We start from the raw sequence: 23,557 nt of genomic DNA on the forward strand, positions 1-23,557 counted from the left end.
TAAGCTTGCGAGCAGGGTTCTCTTTCCTCTCTGTCTGTTTGTATTACCCAGTATTGTTTTATTAATGTTTGTTCCCAATTGTAAAGCGCTACGGTATTTGCTGGCGCTATATAAATAAATGTTGATGATGATGATCCATGATTTACTTCGAAACTCTGTGTCATTGTGGGAATCGATCTGACTTAATTGAAAGTATAAATTCCTAAGGTGGGGTTAAGGAGCCAGCAAGAAACTGGTTTAAAAATCCCTTGTAGCAACAGGACAGTGTCCATTTCTTGAGGAAGGTTTGTCATGACTGAAATGTGCCTGACTTCTCAATGTGTTTTCCTCACATGCCAATTCCTGAAACTTGTAAGTAGGGATTCTGGTTTTATTTCCTATTTTAATTTCTGAAACTCATTTGTGCATTTAATGTATGTCTGTTTATTACCTTTTTGTAAATAAGCCTTGGAAATATTTTTCAGATTAAACATATTTAATATAGCGTATTTCTCTGTGATTCTTTGTGTTCTTACGATGCCCAGGGAGGCTCATGCTACAGGTGTATGTGATTTAAGTGTGAAACATTAATAAGTGGTTCTGGTGAACGTAAGGACACCATAAGAAATCCTTTGTGGTGGCAGAAAAGGTGTATTCATTGTTAATTAACTAAGGCAACACCAGTCTCGGCCAGCTGTTCAGGTTGTTGTATCTGGGACAGGCTGGTCCTTCGTGACATATATATGTATATATATACCTTTAAAAGATAAAGTTCATATTGTGTAGTGGATAACATTTAGCCTATTTCCATTAATATTATTTACATTTATAATTTAAAATAAAAAAAATGGAAGGTAACAATAATCTAATGTAGAAAGCATTTATTTAAATACACATAAAAACTATATCAGATATACTAGACCAACAGTGTCCAACGCGTTCGTCATTAGCCAAATGTGGTGACCGAACCGTTATGTTATGGCAATTTGGCTCTCCTCCAGGACAGGCTTATGCATCGTTGTGCTCATGAGATTGATCTGCTGGACTGTTAGTGACAAAAAATAATTTGCAGAGAGAGGCACTCCTAATATCATTATCTAAATTATTATCTAAATATCCAGTCATGTGACAGGAAAGAGGCAGTCTTGCGGGCCTGAGCAGTCCTCCTGCGCAGGGTTGCTGATGTCATGCAGAGTACCTCGTGTTTAAAATATGCAAGTACCCTGTCCTGGAAAGTAGCAGTTTCACGGGATTGGACGGCTCTGCACAGGAGCCGTCATAACCTGCAGTTTCAGAGAAATGCCGCCAGAGAAGAGCCAGGTAAGGAATTGTAATAATATTATGGTAAAATATTATATTTTTAATCTTGTTTTGTACTATGGCGACTATGGTTACAATTTTTGCAGCACCTGTGGCCAGCATCAATTTTACTTATGTTTTTGGACACCATTCTAGACCATTGAAAATACCTTGAAAATAGTCCAAAATAAATTTTAATTGCCAACACATTTAGAAAAAAAAATTGATTGAACAGATATTCTGTTCACAGAACGAAGATGTACATCTGGCTTGTTATTATTCCACAGTCTCCAATGATTTCTCCATTTGCTATAAATTAACAGTGTCATTTTGAGAGTTGACTTCCTGATAAGCAGTACATCCAGTTCATTCACGACATTCCACTGCATTGTTTAACACGCATCCATCCTGAAATCCTCATGGAAGTTCTTAAGCACAATTATAAATTAACAATCAGCGTGGATTTAGCCATTTTATTCCAGGTGAGCGAGATGTTTTATCCTTTGCTTCTTGCTTGACAGTGTTTCCGTCTCCAGAAGCCATTTCAAGGTCTAAAATGAACAAGTAAATAAAAGCAAACAAACATGTTTACAAAATATTGTAACTTAATATGATTGTGACTGAAAAAAAATCACATACAACGTGTAAAGCATACTGCAGAATAGAAATAACCATAAACATGGAGAAAAAGCTTAATATAATATTATATATTATTATATACATTTCACAGGTTTGTTACAATTTTTGAGTTCCCTTTAAAAAAAGCAAAAAAGTTTGAGTCACATTTAGGGCTTATTTATAAGACTGCATTTGCCCTGTGTCAGTACTGTTAGTTCATTATCTGTTTGGTAATTTGATTGTGAAATGTCACTGGCACAACTGAGGTTTAGAAAAAGGTGTCTCTCTCTTTAGCAAGGGGTAACAGTGTTTCCCCAATCGTGTTTCTCGATAGGAGTGGGCAGTGAGGTGGTGGGTATTCTGGAGTTGGCGTTCTACTTATTTACATTTAGTAGTTTGTGCACAGTCTGTGTGTGATCTGAATGGATAAAAACTCTGCTCAAAAGGAACAAACACTATTGTGTGGTGGAATAAGTTTTTGGTACTGCAACAAAGAAGACAAACTGGACCATCTCCCACATGACATAACCATGATGTATTTGCATGCCGATGTTATGTGGCCATCATTTTATTTGTCTGTGTGTTCTTCCAGACAGAAATGGATTTCAGAGGTTATAGAGAAACATGCACTTTCAGCAGAAGATTATTTTTTTTCTTCATAGCTGAGTTTTCACCCTGAGAAGGCAGCGGTGTCTCCTGCTTACCTTACTACCCCTGCCCTGCTCATCAAACTGTTAGCGGGGTATTTAATTGTGCGTGATGTGCTGCTATAGATCACGGCTACGCGCGTTTTTGGGCACCACGGTACCTCAACATCGAAGATTTTCCTGTGGACCTCTTTGGGGTGCGAGAAGATATCCGCCATGTTATGCGGCTGCGGAGTGCCGCGCCACCGTTTCAGAGGAACAATTGAATCCCCCCCCTAAGGTGGACCTATTACCCCAACATAAAGCTGCTTAGTTGTCATGAAAGCGGCAAGTCCGGCTTTGACTAGATAATTGTAGTGCTAAAAATGGAAACAAACCATTGTTCTGTAATTACCTTATCTATCCTTTCTTCCAAAGGACAGTGGTAACAGCTATCTTCCCTACTGAACAATTACAACATTTCTAAATGTGTCCCCTTCCTCTACTTTGCATATTGATGTCACGCACATTTCTCAGGAAATGACAACAAAAAAGCAGGATATAGTTTTAGAAAGACCTGGATAACTAAAAAATAGCAGGAATATTTTCAATTAGAAAAAAAAATTCCCTTCTTGTATCACCTCCAATCGTTTTATTTAATACCAAATTGAAAACCAGTTACTTTAAATGGACCTTTACTGAAACAAAAATACATATAGTAAATTTTGAGCATTCCTGCAATTTAAATTTTAGATCCCAAGGATAATTCTGGTATTTTCCTTGCACTTCAAATAGTTAGAACCCTTTATAAGTGAAGAATAGGAGTCTAATTTTAAAAAACGGTTATCAAGTACACATGCGATAAATTACACATATAGTGGAATATGAAAATGTACATCTGAATGTATCAACTGAAATAATTCTCAAGAGACCCATTCAGAACAAAAGATACAATATAATTATGATATATTGATTGTAAGTGTCCAATACTCATCCTCTATAACTTAGTAAATTAATATAATAATAATAATAATAATAATAATAATAATAAAATAATAATGACATCAAGCATTAAACTGTAGATTATTATTGTACCAGAACTGTGTTTTTTCACCAACAAATCTTAATTTATTGCAAACTAAAGTTTTCTTTTTCGATTGCTCAACAGAAAGAAACAGCCAGGAGATTTCCAAACACCAACTTCATGATACTCTTATTGACAAAATGATGTAGTTTGATATAGAAGAAATGGAACCATGTTTCCATCTTTTTTGCATGCAGGGAAAATACTTTTGCACCTAGAAGATAAATACTGGGCAGCCTTATTTTTATACACTGCAGTTTAGAGTTGCGCTAGAACACGTCCCCTCAAGACTCTAAATTTGCCGGCATGTTTTACATCCCTCTCACTCTGTAGTGCATCATCGTTTTGCCAAGGTGTAAAATTGCACCTTGTACCTGGATTTAGTGTAAATAAGGCATGTAGATGTATTTAGTTTTTTGTTCTATGGTTGGGTTAATTTTTGGATTGTGGTCCACTGAAATAAAGTATTTTAGTTGATTTTCCCCTCAGTAATCCCACTGTTCATCTATGGGCAGCACGTGGCGTAGTGGTCAGCACTTCTGCCTTACAGCACTGGGGTCATGAGTTCAATTCCTGACCATGGCCTTATCTGTGTGGAGTTTGTATGTTCTCCCCGTGTTTGAGTGGGTTTCCTCCGGGTGCTCTGGTTTCCTCCCACACTCCAAAAACATACTGGTAGGTTGATTGGCTGCTAACACATTGACCCTAGTCTGTGTGTGTGTGTTAGGGAATTTTGACTGTAAGCCCCAATGGGGCAGGGACTGATGTGAGTGAGTTCTCTGTACAGCGCTGCGGAATTAGTGGCGCTAAATAAATAAATGGTATAAATAATAAGGACAAGTAGACTGACTGTGACTCTTCAGCTCTGGTGGAAGTCCCAGCATTCTCTGCCCAGGTAGGGGAGGGCCATAGATGCCTAGGTGACAGGCAAACGATATCACCCATGGAACCCAATGGAGGAATAAGCCCCTAACTCCAAACGCAGACTGAACTATTATATAGAAACACAAAATGTTCACTGAGTCTGGAGAGTTTGTTTACTGTAATTATAATAAACTTATTCTCAGCACAGACGTGTCCTTATCCCCTATGCATATATCGAGTAGGTATAATATAAATTTCTCTTTAAAATAACACTGTTGTTTTTCTCTGAGTTGATGCAGAATACAAAGCAAGTGCAACGTTTGCCTCATGTATACCAGTGTATTTACAGATCAGGAAACCTTTATATATGACATCTGAAATATAGACAACACTGGTGCCCTTTTACTTTCCTTAGTTGAATTATTAAATGAGAGTAAAACTAGCTGTATATTAGGAGAAAACATAAAAATAGAAATGAATATAGGAACACATTCAAATGTGATCGAAAGACTTGCTCTGATTGATTTTTTACTCTTTTGCAAACCAGCAATGATCGTCAACTTATTATTTTTAATGTTACTATGAGGAGCTCTGCTAAACAATTTAATAAGGAGGGAAATATGTGGGAAAATAAATGGGTAATTTTTCATTGTGTTTTAATTAAATGTTAGGATTGGTGCTCCAAATTATGGAAAAAAGCCAGTGCATCCAGACAAATCCAAGTCCCAGGCATTCTGGACAATAGATTTCATACTTGCAGTATGAATCACCCATAGCTCTGATCTGTCCAGGTTTGGCAGTACTATGTTATATGTATTTCAACATTAAAATCCTCACGAGTCCTCATCTTATCACCACAACCTTAAACCAATGGTGATCAATCATTTTAGGTGGAACTCCGAGAGTCAGTGTGCCATTGTTCTAGAACCCCAAAACACGTCATTACCAATGATATTGATGTCTGACAATCAGATGTCATCAAATAAGGTCCCTTCTGATATTCATGAATGCCAGGTATTATAAAGAAAACTTACCAGGATTAGGAGGTCTAATTTTGTTGGGAGACTTGGCTCCAGTGAATTGGAAAAATGGAAATTTCAAACATTTTCCTGTCACGCGGTCACATATTCCAGACGGACAACTACAAGTTCCTCTGCATTCCATCCCAAAGGTTCCATATGGACATTCTATAACACACAGCGGAACACAGAGAGACATTAACATATAGCGAAGGAAGCAGGACATCGTGCTAGTAACAGAGGACATCTCAACAATGGGCTGTCATATAGCGAAGGAAGCAGGACATCGTGCTAGTAACAGAGGACATCTCAGCAGTGGGCTGTCATAATTCTGCCTAAACTAGCAAACAAAATATTGCCCTCTTCACCCGTTACAAAAAATACCATAAATATATATAAAGAATACTTTACACTATAAAATACAAATATTTCCCCATTAATCCTTTTCAGTAATAATAATGTAATTAATTATCATTACATCTTTCAACAAGTTGGTTGTGTTAAGAGATAGAGGATTTGGCAGTTTCCACTTCCCTTTGAACCTCTGATAACTATACCATTGTATATAATATAATAAGTCTTATCAGTGTGAAGCTCCTTCGGGTAAGTTAAAGACAATTCCCTGTTTAATGCCTAGCACTAAACTGTAAATAAAGAAGGAATTTAAAGACTCCAGATTATTAAAGACAATTTAGCATCTGCTCAGGATGAAAAGCCTGTATTATTCAAAAAACAAAGAATGCAATTATATAGCTGTCAGGGGAGCTGGTGCTTAACCTAGAAATGATTTATTTGTAATATGAATCAACAATGTGATGTATTTTTTTTTTAAAAAAAAGGACTTACAGGAATGAGTGGGGAAGGACAGAAATATGGAAATAATTAAAAAGACACAAATTCTTGGAACGGAGCATTAAGTTAGGCAACTGCCCCAATTCTTCCTTTCTTGAATGTCCTAAGTGTTTGCCGTTGTGATTTCTGACAAGGACATGACAGTACTAAACATGGTACAAATTTACTTTTGTCTATTAAAGTAAAATATGCTATTGATTAGCATAATCAAATTTAGATGACAAATACCCCTATTAATAAAATATTCTTTTTTACCAGTACAACAAGCGCACATTACCAGAACATCAGAATGCAAAGGTTTCATTTGAAAAGCACTGTGTGTCTTTAGATATATTTTTGCAGGTCTTAATGATTTTGTTTAATAAAGTATTGACAAAACTAAAGTTCAAATTTTTACTTGTTGTGGCCAGTGGATGGCGCTATTATTTTATATGTAAAAGATTCTTCAGTTCACTTTTAATGAATTGTATTCACATTGTAGGAGTGATTACTGTGTCAGTTCTATTTTCAATAACTAACTCTCTCTCTATCTCCTTCTCCTATCCATCCATCTATCTATCTATCTATCTATCTATCTATCTATCTATCTAATAACTATCACTCTCTCTAATATCCCTCTCTAAAATCTATTTATCTCATATCTATCTATTATCTCTTATCTATCTATCTATCTATCTATCTATCTATCTATCTATCTATCTATCTATCTCTCTCTCTCATATCCCTCTCTCATATCTATCTATCTATCTATCTATCTATCTATCTATCTATCTATCTATCTCATATCTATCTGTCTATCTCATATCTATCTATCTCATATCTATCTGTCTATTGCATATCTATCTATCTCATATTTCTATCTATCTCATATCTATCTATCTATCTATCTATCTATCTCTCTCATATCCCTCTCTCATATCTTTCTATCTATCTATCTATCTATCTATCTATCTATCTATCTATCTATCTCTCTCATATCCCTTTCTCATATCTATCTATCTATCTATCTCATATCTATCTGTCTATCTCATATCTATCTATCTCATATCTATCTGTCTATCTCATATCTATCTATCTCATATCTATCTGTCTATCTCATATCTATCTATCTATCTATCTATCTATCTATCTATCTATCTATCTATCTACCTAATAACTAACTAACTCTCTATCTCTATCTTTCTCCTTCTTCTATCTATCTATCTATCTATCTATCTATCTATCTATCTATCTATCTCTAATAACTATCACTCTCTCTAATATCCCTCTCTAAAATCTATTTATCTCATATCTATCTATTATCTCATATCTATATATCTATCTATCTATCTAATAACTATTTCTCTCATATCCCTCTCTCATATCTATCTATCTATCTATCTATCTATCTATCTATCTATCTATCTATCTATCTCATATCTATCTATCTCATATCTATCTGTCTATCTCATATCTATCTATCTCATATCTATCTATCTCATATCTATCTACCTATCTTGTATCTATCTATATCACATCCATCTATCTATCTATCTATTTATCTAATAACTATTTCTCTCATATCCCTCTCTCATATCTATCTATCTATTTATCTATCTTGGATTAAACATGTTACATTCTTGACAGCAGACAGGACTAATATCACATTTCAGGTCTCTGTAACCAGATAAGTTAATTCATGTGTGATAGGTGTATAATGAACACTTGTCACTGAAGTCCATTACTGATCGTGTCTTATTTTTAATTGTCCCTGGAGATACTGTTCCTTTCCAACTGATGACCTGTGCTCGGATGAAATTATAATCTCTTCAACAGATGTGAAACAAGTGCTTGTCCTCTATAGCTATATCACACACACAGCAGTCATATACGGTAGTCACTACTGGCTCTTAGCATGTCACTGAAACATAAATTAAATGTAAATATATTTTTTTAAGCTGTATAAACTCTCTCTGTTACATTGATTGTCTACAGTTGAAAATATGTTTTTTCTAAGGACTGTAATGTCTTCTAAGCATTTTATCTCCATCACAGCCTATATTGTATGACATAATAAAAAAAACCATAGGAATGATCGATCCACTAGCCTGTTGCTATAGCATAAACTAGGACATATTTGCTTTCCAGCTTTTGGGACATATGAAAAAAAGTGATATGTCTTAATCCGTTTTTAATTTGATGTTGATTAATGCACACTGTTTGATAATAGGCTGCACCTTTCTACATACTTCACAAATGTGCTAAAAATAAAACATTTTTTATAATACTGTAGCTTTCTCCAGTGTAAGTTTTGCTTAGATTTCTCCAGATATAATGCAGAGTAGTAAAAAACTCTCATTTTTATCAGGTCCTTGGCATTTAACATATGTTTCACTTACACACTATGCCTAATATAACTAGAGATTGAATCTGTGCTCGGAGGGAAATCTGTAAAATATTCTAAATGTAAAGTACTCTATCAGTATGTATTTGATTAATTATGCTTAAAATGTTTCTCACATGGACCTGATTGAGTTACAGGCTGTCACTCAGGCACTAACCAGTTAAAATAACAAACAATAAAATAACTAGCAAAAAAAGTAAATAGCAAGCAATGCAATTAAAATATTACATTACTACAATAATAAAAGAGAATAAAGAAATAAAATAAAATAATAGTATAGAAAGGGTAGCATTATTACCTCGGCAGATGCCAAATTCATCTCCAAAATCATCCTCTTCTGTAAAAAATTGACATTTCAGCCCAGGGCCACATTTAACTCCATCCATGCCAGACACAGTCCGGTAACAAGTTTCACCAGCAGCAGCGGCGCAGACCCTGCAGCAGCCACAGTCGTCCAGCACAGTCCTCTTGCACCGTACGGTGTTTTTACATTCATTGCTGTCACAGCGCTCTGGGCAGTCCACCGCATAGGGAGCATTCCAGGTACTGCCAAGGTGCATGTTAATCAGGAGAGAGGCAACCAAGATACAGCCCTTCATCTCTGCAAAGGGAATGTACTTTTATGTCTGGGCAAAGAGCTTCACTATCAGCCTCTTGTTGGGGACAGGAATGAATCCACACTAGTAGCTGAGCATCAACCTACAAATTTAGCAGCTTTATACATTGTCTTCCCACAGGCTTGTTAGTCGTCAGCTTCCTCAATCCGGCAGTGTTATCCTACTGCCAGCCTCCCTTGTTTTACTTCATGAGATCCAGGATGGAGGTTGGATTAACAAGCTGCTGCCATCCAGAAACTGCAAAGCCTGAGCTGATGTCATTTGTTATGTTTAGACTTTAGATAGTTGTTTTTTTTTGCATGAGCACGAAAAAAAAAATCCATATATTCGTGAGAAGCAATCAAAGAGACATGTGAGGAAAGAGAATAGGAAAAGCAAGTTTGTTGTCTGGGATTACGCTTCCTAAACATGCACATGGGCTGTTCAGGTTGGCACATCTGAAAGCATAAGAAACTTTCAATAGAACCTCACAAACAAAACTTGTTTTCCCGTATATTCTTATGTAGCTGTCAATATTCTAGGGCCAGAGGCCCAGGCTCCACGTCTCAGTTGCAGGGGCAAAAGTAATTTTAAAAATAAAATCGTGTTCTATAATTAATTTATAACAACTTGTTGGGTATATTTTAAGGCTTTCAGAAATTGTAAATTTGGTTGTATGCACTCAGTCCCAACACATGGTGTGTCATGGCTCCGTTGGTAGCTGCACCTGCTGCTTTGTTTAACAGGGGCAGCGTGGTGCTCTTAGGTGTCAGATGCATCACTGATGAGCCGGAATGCAAATGCTTGTTTGTGACATCTATCTGTAATAAAAATCTCAAACTGTGCCTTTGGAAATGGGTCTACACTTCGCTTACCCCAGATCTGTGCATCATTTAGGGTTCTGCTCTTTGGACAGCTGCCTCTTGCCTGAATGGCACCAGCCCACCAGGAGTTAGCTACTCCTTGGGTAAGTGCGTCAGATCCCTCGTCTTCTTCTTCAGCAGAGATGCCAGTGGCACTAGAAACAGTTACATTGGGAAAACAGCTGGAATGCAAGAGCTGGGATCCCCTTCTGTGTCTTTTCTGAGGTAAGGGAATTGTGTAAACCTGGTATAATTTCACAGGGTCTGTTGGATCCTTGCTGTCTGCTTGGGTTTCCGCCCGCAGGTCGCGGTTCTCACAGTAGGTCCCAAGCGAGAGCAGGTGGAGAACACTGGGAAAGTAGGGATGCTGAGAAGGGGATGATTCTGGGTGCTGCTACATCAGGATACCTGGGAAGGTAAGAGAACCATGGACCCAAGTATGCAAATAAGAACAAGGACCGGCCCACTGGAGGTACAATAGTCTGCAAACAGGAATATACGGAGGTCCAGGTATGCTTGGAAGCCGTGGGTCTGGATCACTGGTGGTCCAATAGTCTGCAAGCAGGAATACACAGAGGTCCAGGGAAGCTTGAAAGCCCTGGGTCTGGGTCACTGGTGATCCAATAATCTGCAAACAGGAATAGACAGGGATCCAGGTAAGCATGGAAGCCCTGGGTCTGGATCACTGGTGATGCAGTAGTCTGCAGGCTGGAGATAACAGGAGTCACTGAATGCCATGTCTGCACAGCAGAGAGACTCAAAGTACTGGCACCATAACTCTGGACCAGGTGCTTCAAATAGTTAGAGCTGTCACTAAGCAGGTAAGCGCACTGGACCCTGACTGACCATTCTGTGGGTCTGATGTGTGATAAAATCCCCCTTCCCAAAGGTGGAAATCACTTTTAAAACAGGGTAGCTATAATTAACATAAAACTTTTTTTTAATAGTATCTCTTCTACTTGCTTATGGTGCTAGGACACATGTCCATTGAGAACCTAGAAATGCCCATATTTAAGCCTATCCGAAATTGTTTTGCTTGAAAAATTTATAGAAAGGTTTGCAGTAGAATATCCCGTAGAGATCCTGACACTTGTCTCTATGGAACTGTTACAGTGGTATCTTGTAATGTCAGGGATAAAATCATATAAGTGGAAGGAGCAGATAAACTACAGTCGTGGCATCTTTGCAGTTTTTTCTAGTAATACACCATTTCTACCAGATAATTATTGAAATTAACAACATATATAATCACATATGTATTTATTTACATTTGCAGTGGAATGAAACACAAAAAGCAGAAATATTTACTAAATCATAGGTTATTCCACATAGAAATCCTTAAATGGGACAGACAAAATTATTAGCGCGTTTTAGGAATAGTTAGAAATAATAAGATTTCAGGCAGGTGATTCTTCTTCACTTTAGAACTGAACTCACCTGTGGTGAGTAGCAGGTGCCTGAAATATAAAGTCACTCATTAAACGAGCCTGAATAGAGAAAATTACTCATTCTCCTGTTTTGTGTTACTATGTATACTGCTATGAGCATGAAGAAAAGAAAGCTAGCAGTCAGACACAACATTATATATAGGCATGGACATTCTGAAGGTTACAAATCAATCTCCAGACGTCTTGATGCTCCCATTTTCACAGTATGCAATGTTATTAGGAAGCTTAAGGTCCATGGCACTGTAGCCAACCTCCCTGTACGTGGCTGCAAGTGAAACCTTCATCAAATATTGCAGCGCATTACTGTTTTAATAAGAGATGCTCAGGCTCGGTTCCTCGAGAACTGAATACACCCGAAATTAGGGGATCCGAGTACCGAGCCCTGTCGCGTGCCCTTGGAATCGAAAACGAGGCAAAATGTCATTGTGACGTCGTCGGATTTCGGATCTCGCTATTTTTGGATTCCTTTTTAAGATCCAAACTAACGGTGGGTGGGAGGGAGGACGGGCTCGGAGGGCGGGCCCAAGGAGAAATCCATCTTGCACCATTTTTATTTTCTGCCACTGCTGTGTGCCCATGTGTCCTATATGTGCTAGGAACTGCTGTGTGTTTGTGTCATCGCTTTGTCGCTTACCATCCGGCCAGGTCGCTGCAGTATTTGTCTGAAAGTATATGAAAATAATATTGTGGTCTGTGAGGTGGTCAAAACTGACTGCAAATGACTTGAAATTAGTGTTTTTGAGGTTAATAATAATGTAGGAACAAAAAAAAGAGTAAAAATATGTGATTTTAGCATATCTTAGGATTTTTTCTAAAAAATCCAAAACCAAAACCAAAACACACGAGGGCGGTTTTGCCAAAACCAAAACCAAAACACAAAGCTAATCCAGATCCAAAACCAAAACTAGTTCACAGGGGTCAGTGAGCATCTCTAGTTTTAATGGTGGAGAGAGCACCTTGATCAACTGCTGGACAGATTCAAGCTGACCTTTAGACACAAGGTGCAACAGTTTCAACTAGAGATGAGCGCACTCGGATTTCGTGAATCCGAGCCCACCCGAATGTTTCCGATCCGATTCGGATCTGAGACAGATCCGGGTATTGGCGCCAAATGAAAACTTGAAACCGAGGCTCGGAGTCATAATCCCGCTGTCGGATCTCGCGATACTCGGAACCTATAAATTCCCCGCTAGTCGCCGCCATCTTCACTCGGGCATTGATCAGGGTAGAGGGAGGGTGTGTTAGGTGGTCCTCTGTCCTGGTAGATCTCGTGCTGTGCTGTTTAGTTCTGTGCTGTGCTGTGCTGTGTTCTGCAGTATCAGTCCAATGGTGCTGTGTGCTGTGCTCTGTCAATTTTGAGTTCAGTGGTGCTGCTGGGTCCTGTGCTGTGTCCTGTTCAGTCCAGTGGTCCTGTGTCCTGTGCTCTGTGCTTCTAAGGGCATAGTTATTTCCCCAATATTCCCAAGTGTTTAAAAAATTTAAAAAAAGTTATAAAAAAAAAATACAAAAAACAAATTAATTTTTTTTTAATTACAACAAAATTTGCAAAACCAATCCTGCAGTATAAGCCCATTGGTACTGCAATATTACCAAGTTCACACATTCAGCAGTATAAGTCCAGTGGTACTGATATTACAAAGTTCACTGATTCAGCAGTATAAGTCCAGTGGTACTGATATATTACAAAGTTCACTGATTCAGCAGTATAAGTCCAGTGGTACTGCTATTACAAAGTTCACTGATTCAGCAGTGTATAAGTCCAGTGGTACTGCTATTACAAAGTTCACTGATTCAGCAGTATAAGTCCAGTGCTACTCTCCTGTGCCGCATATAATTTTTAAAGGCTTTGCCGAGTGTGTGTGGCTTAGGGGTACGCTCTCTTGTGCTACATATAATGGAAAACCAAAATTTGGAGGATAAAGTAGGGAAAGATCAAGACCCACTTCCTCCTAATGCTGAAGCTGCTGCCACTAGTCATGACATAGACGATGAAATGCCATCAACGTCGTCTGGCAAGCCCGATGCCCAATCTCCTAGTACAGGGCATGTAAAATCCAAAAAGCCCAAGTTCTCAAAAAATATCAAAAAGAGAAACTTAAAATCATCTGAGGAGAAACGTAAAGTTGACAATATGCCATTTACGACACGTAGTGGCAAGGAATGGCTTAGGCCCTGGCCCGTGTTCATGACTAGTGGTCCAGCTTCACCCAAGGATCTAAGCCCTCCCCCCCCCCCTACAAAAAATTTAAGAGAGTTATGCTGTCAGCAACAACAACAAAACAGCAAAGAACTCTGCCTTCTAAACAGATGACATCACAAATCCCCAAGGCGAGTCCAAGGGTGTTGGTGGTTGTGAAGCCTGACCTTCCCATCACTGTACGGGAAGAGGTGACTCCATCCAGCATTTGCAGCACACCCTCTGCATATGCTGGAAGGATCACCCACTGTCCAGTTACAGATTTGGCTAATGAAGGTGTGAATGTTGTACACCGGGAGGAGGATATTGATGTAGCTGGCGCTGAGGAGGATGTTGATGATTATGATGCAGACAGATACCAAATTGCCTTTCTCAATTTCTATTTATATTCTAGATTATATAACGGCTGAATAGTTTTCTATTTTACTCCTAGTGGAGAGGGGATCTGATGCAGACAGATACCAAACAGCCTTTGTCCATTTCTTTGTATATTTGAATTTCTTGTTCTACAGTCTATGCAGGCTGCTTTTTTTATATTCAACTACAAGTGTAGGGCGGGGGGGGGGGAGGGGGCATAGATAGCCACCAAAGTAACGTGGTCCATTTAATTTCACTTTCTAGCTCCACAGTCTGTGCAGCCTGCTTTTTTTTATCTTCAAAGTATTTACAAGCCTTGCAATCTAAATTAACTAGAGGTAGTGACGTGCTAGAACTCCACCCTCTATATGCTGCAGAGGATGGAGGAGCATCAAAAGGCCATTCAAGCCTACACAGCCACCTATGACATAGGAAAAGGAGTGGGGATGCGCCTGAGTCAAGCGCACTGGAGAATGATTTCCGTGTTGTGCAAGGTTCTGCAGCCATTTGAACTTGCCACACGAGAAGTCAGTTCCGACACTGCCAGCTTGAGTCAGGTGTGTCACTCACCGGACTGTGAGTGCTTCTTCCCGGACATTTAGGAACCGTGGCCGTCCTCCATCCTGAGGGTCTGCGCATGCGCAGCCCTTTCCTATACTTCAGTGTATGTCCCTTTAACTCAATTGGCAGATCAGGCAACACTCCCTATATTAAGCACCTGTGGTCAACACCACGTTGCCTGATCTTGGAGTCTCATTCCCCATGAGTCTCTGAAGGTGTTCCTGTGTTTCCTCGTGTATTCAGCGCTGCTGATTCCTGTGGTTTCCAAACCACTTCTACCTCTGTGGTTTCCAAACCACTTCTACTACTGTGGTTCCCATACCACTTCTACCATCAACTGTATCATCGTGACTGTTAAGCTGATTCCTATCCGCTGCCTCCGTGCACTACAGTCTTCTATACCTCTTCAACGCTATCATATTCCATTGTGACTGTTAGCTGATTCCTAACCGCTGCCTCCGTGCACTACAGTCTCCAGCTTACTACTCGCCTGTGTTCATCATCGTGACTGTTAGCTGGTTCCTATCCGCTGCTCCTGTGCACGGCAGCCTCATCTCATCTCTCCCGTGTTTCCTCGAGACTGCTGCTAGTATTGCCATCCGCTACTCTCCGTGATCAACAGCTCCTGGTCTACTCTGCTCTCCCGTGTTCCATCGCTATTGGCGCCTGTTGGTTGCTACTGGTTACCTCCGTGTGTCCGCAGAGTCCTGCTGCCGCTGTCAGCGCTATCGTCCATCTGCTGCTGATCCGCTCTCCACGCCTTCCTGTGTCCCGCTGGTCTCTACCCTCCTGTCAGCATTGGATTCGTATCTCATCAGCTACTCCTCTGCTAGATCATCTCCATTCTCCTGGGTCCTCCATGAGTCCAGTTCCACGTTCTGCTGATTCCTGTGGATTCGTGTCCCTGTTGGTCTACTTACCTGTGCGCTGCACCTACTAGACCCCTGCCTCATCCATCCAGGGACTTCTCATCCTGCCGGCCTCCTGCCGCTCAGGTATCGCTGCACTCCTATCTGACTGACTACTTCTGAACCACGGTATGCATACTTCTCATTGACTGTGCTGGTGTATTGCATATCTTGCTGGACTGTGTTGGTTCTCCTTTGGAGTCTGCTATCCGCTGAGTCTATTGCCATCATTGACTGTGTTATCTTGTGCTGGATTACTTCAAGAGACTTCCTATATTTGCAGACCTGTTCAGTCATTTATATATATTGTGCATATTACTGTGGATCGTGTTTAAGGTGCCCGTGTACATCCTGTGTTGCAGTCTCTCCCCGTACACCTCCTCACATATATATATTCAGTGGTACAACTTGCTGAAGGCAGACCACTGATCCCTGTTTCCTGTATCACCTGTTCCAGTATCCTCTCACATAGCAGTGGTACAACTTGCTATCGCAGACCACTGACTACCCGGATACCTCCACTTGGATTCCATTCCTTCACTCAGACAGCGGTACCACTTGCTATCCGCAGACCGCTGACTCTCATCACCTCCTCATTTCTGTTGGACATTCCTCCTCACTATAGCAGTGGTACAACTTGCTATCGCAGACCACTGACTACCTTCACATGCCCTTGTCCATACAGTTCCTCGTGTATTATTACCTCCATATTACCAGTGCTGCTAGTCATAGACTTTCCTGAGCATCTCATCATCTACCATTGCCTGTTCCGTGATCACCCTGCTACCAGAGTACCCTATTACCATCTACATTGCTCTGGTAAGCCTACCACCTGGTGATCCCTGGGTAAAGACTCCTAGTGCCCGTGACAGTAAGATCAGGCCATGACAGACCCAGATACGGAACCTACCACCAGAGAGATGCTGCAGCATCTGGTCAGCCGTGTGGAGCAACAGGATGCCCGCCAACAGCTGTTACTTCAGTGTTATCAGTCATTAACCTCCCAAGGAACATCTGGACAGACTGTGACAGCTACTCCTGAGGCTTCTGTGCTTTCCTCCGTTTCCCCAGTGCCATCCCAGGTGTCTACAGCTTCCACGCTTCACCTGCCTACTCCGTCAAAGTACGATGGAGACCCCAAAACTTGTAGGGGTTTCCTGAACCAATGTTCAGTCCATTTTGAGCTCCAACCTCAAAATTTTTCTACCCATCGTTCCAGAGTGGCCTATCTTATCTCCTTGTTTTCAGGACAAGCCCTGGCTTGGGCCTCCCCTCTGTGGGAAAGAAATGATCCAATATTACAAGATAGTGCCAAATTCATTTCTACATTCCGAAGTGTGTTCGATGAACCAGGTCGTGTGACCTCCGCTGCTTCCAGCATCCTCCGCCTACGACAAGGATCTCATACAGTAGGCCAGTACGTCATTCAATTTAGGATCTTAACCTCTGAACTTCAGTGGAACACTGAAGCCCTAGTTGCCGCCTTCTGGCAGGGGCTCTCCGAGAAAATTAAAGATGCACTGACTACTCAAGAGCTTCCTTCATCACTTGAAGATTTGATCTCTCTATGCCATCGTGTTGATATGAGATTTCGTGAAAGAGAGGCTGAGAAAACAACTTCTGCTAAAGCACCTCTTCGTTCTAACCCTCAATTTCGTCCAGTTTCACCCTCTGTGATTCCCATGGAGATAGGACGTTCCAAATTATCTTCCGAGGAGAGAAAACGAAGAGTAAAGAATAGACTCTGTATCTATTGTGCTGATTCCACTCATATTCTCAGCTCTTGCCCTAAGAGATCGGGAAATGCCAGGCCCTAACTAGTTCTGGAGAGGTGAAGTTAGGGTCCCTGGAGTCCTCTCCATCTTCCATGAAATCTAAAGTCTGCGCTTTTGATGTTACGATTTCCTTTGCTACCAAAACCTTTGAGTCACAGGCATTGATTGATTCCGGAGCAGCAGGAAATTTTATTTCCAAATCATTAGTAAATCAATGGTCTCTACCAGTGATCACCTTAAAAACACCCATTACTGTGACGGCTATAGATGGATCACGTCTCATCAACGGTCTCATCACCCAGAGTACGTCTCCAGTAACACTTCAGATTGGTGCCCTGCATCATGAAGAAATATCGTTTTTAATCCTTCCTGTTACGACAAGTCCGATTGTCTTAGGCCTTCCATGGCTTCAGTGTCACTCTCCCCAGATTGACTGGCGCACCCCTCAAGTCACGTCTTGGGGGCCTGAATGTCACCATCGTTGCCTTTCCCAAGTTATTCCTCTCAAAGTACAGCAATCTTCCATCTCATCTACCTCACCGGGACTCCCTCCTCAATATGCTTCATTTACTGATGTGTTTGATAAAGCTCAGTCTGAACGTCTTCCTCCTCATCGTTCTTGGGATTGTCCGATCGACCTTCTACCTGGCAAGACTCCCCCCAGGGGCGGGGTCTATCCACTTTCGTTACCTGAAACTCAAGCCACATCTGAGTACATACAGGAGAACCTCCAGCGTGGGTTTATTCGACCTTCCACCTCTCCCGCTGGAGCTGGGTTCTTCTTCGTCAAAAAGAAGGATGGATCATTACGCCCTTGCATAGATTTTCGTGGACTCAATGCCATTACTATCAAGAATCGGTATCCCATTCCGCTGATCACTGAGCTATTCGATCGCATCAAGGGAGCCCGTATTTTTACTAAGTTGGATCTTCGTGGTGCCTACAATTTAATCAGAATCCGTTCCGGTGACGAATGGAAGACAGCGTTTAACACCAGAGACGGGCATTACGAATATCTGGTAATGCCTTTCGGGCTGTGTAATGCCCCCGCTGTTTTTCAAGGCTTCATCAATGAGATCTTTCGGGACTTATTATATGTATGTGTCGTCGTCTATCTGGACGACATATTGATCTTTTCTCAGGACCTGCCTTCTCACCACCAACATGTGGCAGAAGTCCTCTCCAGGCTACGAAAAAATTCATTGTTCTGTAAATTAGAAAAATGTTCATTCGAATTGCCCCAGATTCCATTCTTGGGGTATATAGTTTCCGGAGTTGGCCTGAAGATGGATCCAGACAAGGTGAATGCTGTACTACATTGGCCCCAGCCAACTACTCTTCGTGCTATCCAGCGTTTTTTAGGTTTTGCCAATTACTATAGACGCTTCATTCAAGACTTTTCTTCCATTGCATCTCCTATTGTGGCCCTGACTCGGAAAGGGGCTAATCCTAAGCAATGGTCGCCTGAGGCTCTTCAAGCCTTTCAAACACTCAAAGAGTCCTTCTCTTCGGCTCCAATCCTTCGACAGCCTGATGTGACACTCCCCTTCTTTCTAGAAGTAGATGCCTCTAATGTGGGCTTAGGAGCCATTCTCTCCCAACGCTCTGAACAGCAAAAATTCCATCCTTGTGCCTTCTATTCTCGGGGTCTTCTGCCCGCAGAGAAGAATTATACTATCGGGGACAAGGAGTTACTCGCTATCAAAGCTGCATTAGAGGAATGGAGATACTTACTGGAGGGAGCTCGCCATCCGGTGACGATCTTCACGGATCATAAGAACTTGTCATATCTTCAGTCTGCCCAATGCTTGAACCCTCGTCAAGCAAGATGGTCTCTTTTCTTTTCCCGTTTTGAATTAATAATAACCTTCAAACCAGCTGCCAAGAACAAAAAAGCTGACGCTTTATCTAGAGCTTTTGTGACGTCCTCTGATATAGAAGAGGTTTCCAACCATACCATTCTAGACCCCAAATGTATCTCACTGGCTGCTTCATCCACCAAAACGCTACCATTTGGGAAGACCCTCGTGCCTCCTACTCTAAGGAGGAAAATCCTTTCGTGGTTCCATGCCTCTCGCTTTTCTGGACACGCCGGTGAACACAAGACCTTTGAGATTCTCTCTCGAAGTTACTGGTGGCCTTCAATGAGGAGAGACGTCAAGGAGTTCATTGCTTCCTGTGAATTATGTTCCCAGTTCAAATCCTCCCGCAGAACTCCAGCAGGGTTGCTGTGACCACTACCCATTCCGTCCAAACCGTGGACCCATATTAGTATGGATTTCGTTACTGATTTACCACCTAGTAAGAATCATAACACTATTTGGGTGGTGGTGGACAGATTTTCGAAGATGGCTCATTTCGTCCCTCTGTCTGGTTTGCCTTCCTCGTCTATCCTGGCTGAACATTTCATTAAAGAGATCTTCCGCATCCATGGATGTCCGTCTGAGATTGTGTCAGATAGAGGAGTACAATTCGTTTCCAGATTCTGGCGAGCCCTTTGTAAAACCTTGGGCATACGATTAGCACTCTCATCTTCTTACCATCCGCAATCTAACGGACAAACTGAACGTGTCAATCAAGATCTTGAGACTTTTATAAGGATGTTCTCTTCAGCCAATCAAGACAACTGGGTAGAGTTGCTTCCTTGGGCTGAATTCGCCCATAACAACATGTACCATGAGTCATCATCCAAAACTCCATTTTTTGTGGTCTACGGTCACCATCCGTCTTTTCCGGAATTTCCTGCCCTCCCGCCCACCCAAGTTCCTGCGGTGGAGACTGCTTGTCAGACCTTTAAAAATATCTGGTCTCAGGTCAAAACCTGTTTAAAGAAGACATCTAACAAATATAAATCTTTCGCAGATAAGAAGAGGCGGGCTATTCCACCACTAAAAATTGGAGATCGTGTCTGGTTATCTACTAAAAACATTCGTTTGAAGGTTCCATCTATGAAATTCGGCCCTCCATTCATTGGTCCATATAGGATCATTCAAGTAATCAATCCAGTATGTGTGAAACTTCTTCTTCCTAAGAATCTTCGGATTTCTAATGCCTTCCATGTGTCTTTACTCAAAACTCTTATTATCAACCGTTTCTCAAATCCTCCCTCAGCTCCGCAGCCAGTTCAAGTTCATCAGGAGGAGGATTTCGAGATTACTGAGGTACTAGACGCAAAAATTTCGCGAGGAGTCCTCCGTTTCCTCGTTCATTGGAAGGGCTTTGGTCCTGAGGAGCGCTCTTGGATCAAAGCTGAAGATCTTAATGCTCCTGCCCTTTTGAAGAAGTTTTATTCCAAAAATCCGGACAAGCCCGGTTCCAGGCGTTCTGTGCCCACCTTTAAAAGGGGGGGTACTGTCACTCACCGGACTGTGAGTGCTTCTTCCCGGACATTTAGGAACCGTGGCCGTCCTCCATCCTGAGGGTCTGCGCATGCGCAGCCCTTTCCTATACTTCAGTGTATGTCCCTTTAACTCAATTGGCAGATCAGGCAACACTCCCTATATTAAGCACCTGTGGTCAACACCACGTTGCCTGATCTTGGAGTCTCATTCCCCATGAGTCTCTGAAGGTGTTCCTGTGTTTCCTCGTGTATTCAGCGCTGCTGATTCCTGTGGTTTCCAAACCACTTCTACCTCTGTGGTTTCCAAACCACTTCTACTACTGTGGTTCCCATACCACTTCTACCATCAACTGTATCATCGTGACTGTTAAGCTGATTCCTATCCGCTGCCTCCGTGCACTACAGTCTTCTATACCTCTTCAACGCTATCATATTCCATTGTGACTGTTAGCTGATTCCTAACCGCTGCCTCCGTGCACTACAGTCTCCAGCTTACTACTCGCCTGTGTTCATCATCGTGACTGTTAGCTGGTTCCTATCCGCTGCTCCTGTGCACGGCAGCCTCATCTCATCTCTCCCGTGTTTCCTCGAGACTGCTGCTAGTATTGCCATCCGCTACTCTCCGTGATCAACAGCTCCTGGTCTACTCTGCTCTCCCGTGTTCCATCGCTATTGGCGCCTGTTGGTTGCTACTGGTTACCTCCGTGTGTCCGCAGAGTCCTGCTGCCGCTGTCAGCGCTATCGTCCATCTGCTGCTGATCCGCTCTCCACGCCTTCCTGTGTCCCGCTGGTCTCTACCCTCCTGTCAGCATTGGATTCGTATCTCATCAGCTACTCCTCTGCTAGATCATCTCCATTCTCCTGGGTCCTCCATGAGTCCAGTTCCACGTTCTGCTGATTCCTGTGGATTCGTGTCCCTGTTGGTCTACTTACCTGTGCGCTGCACCTACTAGACCCCTGCCTCATCCATCCAGGGACTTCTCATCCTGCCGGCCTCCTGCCGCTCAGGTATCGCTGCACTCCTATCTGACTGACTACTTCTGAACCACGGTATGCATACTTCTCATTGACTGTGCTGGTGTATTGCATATCTTGCTGGACTGTGTTGGTTCTCCTTTGGAGTCTGCTATCCGCTGAGTCTATTGCCATCATTGACTGTGTTATCTTGTGCTGGATTACTTCAAGAGACTTCCTATATTTGCAGACCTGTTCAGTCATTTATATATATTGTGCATATTACTGTGGATCGTGTTTAAGGTGCCCGTGTACATCCTGTGTTGCAGTCTCTCCCCGTACACCTCCTCACATATATATATTCAGTGGTACAACTTGCTGAAGGCAGACCACTGATCCCTGTTTCCTGTATCACCTGTTCCAGTATCCTCTCACATAGCAGTGGTACAACTTGCTATCGCAGACCACTGACTACCCGGATACCTCCACTTGGATTCCATTCCTTCACTCAGACAGCGGTACCACTTGCTATCCGCAGACCGCTGACTCTCATCACCTCCTCATTTCTGTTGGACATTCCTCCTCACTATAGCAGTGGTACAACTTGCTATCGCAGACCACTGACTACCTTCACATGCCCTTGTCCATACAGTTCCTCGTGTATTATTACCTCCATATTACCAGTGCTGCTAGTCATAGACTTTCCTGAGCATCTCATCATCTACCATTGCCTGTTCCGTGATCACCCTGCTACCAGAGTACCCTATTACCATCTACATTGCTCTGGTAAGCCTACCACCTGGTGATCCCTGGGTAAAGACTCCTAGTGCCCGTGACAAGGTGATTCCCCTGATCAGGCTTTTGCAGAAGCAGCTGGAGAAAGTGAGGGAGGAGCTGGTAAACCATTGCGATTCCACCAAGCATGTAGCTCTTGTGGATGACGCCCTTCGTACGTTTTGCCAGGATCCGAGGGTGGTCAGTCTTTTAAAGTCAGAGGAATACATTCTGCCCACCGTTCTCGATCCTCGGTTTTAAGCGTATGTTGTGTCTCTGTTTCCGGCGGACACAAGTCTACAGCGGTACAAAGACCTGCTGGTCAGGAGATTGTCCTCTGAAGAGGACCGTGACATAATGCCACCAGCTCCACCTTCATTTTCATCACTGTTTGTGCAGTTCCAAAAAAGAGGAACTGCCATTTCTATTGCTACCTTCTTTCTTTCTATATTTTTTTTAAAAAAAAAAATAACTGACATTTCTAGTACTACCTTCTTTCTTTCTCTATTTAAAAGAAACTAAATAACTGCCATTTCTAGTACTACCTTCTTTCTTTCTATATTTAAAACCCCCCCAAAAAAACTGTCATTTCTATTACTACGTTAATTGTTTGTGCAGTCACAAAAAAGAGGAACTGCGCCCTTAACTGCTATGTTGGTTTTAGACGTCCATCCGGTGTCCGCCATCTGTTCCCCGGAATTCTGACCAGTTGAAGTTGTATTAATTATATTGTGGCCCCGGTATCAAATTGGGCACTGGGGCCACCCCACTACGCAGTCCAGAATTTTATTTTTGGGAATTCAGACCCGTGGAGGGTTTTTTATAAATTATATTGTGGTGACCACTCCTCTACGCAGTCCAGATACATTTATTGGTGCGAATCATACAAGTTCAGGGTTTTTAAATTATATTGTGGTGACCACTCCTCTACGCAGTCCAGGTACACTTTTTGGTGCGATTCAGACCAGTTGATGGTTTTCTTATTATATTGTGGTGACCACTCCTCTACGCAGTCCAGATACATTTATTGGTGCGAATCATATAAGTTCAGGGTTTTTAA

At 41.7% G+C, this 23,557-nt stretch overlaps 1 protein-coding gene across 1 annotated transcript; it reads right to left on the reverse strand.

Annotated features, from left to right (window-relative positions):
- Positions 1 to 859: 859 nt before the first annotated feature.
- Positions 860 to 9,774, reverse strand: ESM1 (endothelial cell specific molecule 1). The gene is made up of 3 exons (XM_075193708.1): positions 9,023 to 9,774; positions 5,505 to 5,657; positions 860 to 1,829 (listed from the first exon to the last, which is right to left on the reverse strand). Exons 1-3 carry the CDS (start codon positions 9,321 to 9,323, stop codon positions 1,732 to 1,734), a joined length of 552 nt encoding a protein of 183 aa, XP_075049809.1. The 5' UTR covers positions 9,324 to 9,774; the 3' UTR covers positions 860 to 1,731.
- Positions 9,775 to 23,557: the final 13,783 nt, after the last annotated feature.

This window comes from Mixophyes fleayi, chromosome 1, assembly GCF_038048845.1.
Source record: "Mixophyes fleayi isolate aMixFle1 chromosome 1, aMixFle1.hap1, whole genome shotgun sequence".
Lineage (NCBI taxonomy): Eukaryota > Metazoa > Chordata > Amphibia > Anura > Limnodynastidae > Mixophyes > Mixophyes fleayi.

Bases quoted from the DNA above. Each gene is read 5' to 3' on its own strand.
- ESM1 (XM_075193708.1), bottom strand. From the start codon at position 9,323: ATGAAGGGCTGTATCTTGGTTGCCTCTCTCCTGATTAACATGCACCTT. The intron at 5,658-9,022 runs GTAATAATGCTA...TGTGTGTTATAG, and splicing joins TGAATTTGGCATCTGCCGAG to AATGTCCATATGGAACCTTT. The intron at 1,830-5,504 runs GTAAGTTTTCTT...TGTTCATTTTAG, and splicing joins AATTAGACCTCCTAATCCTG to ACCTTGAAATGGCTTCTGGA.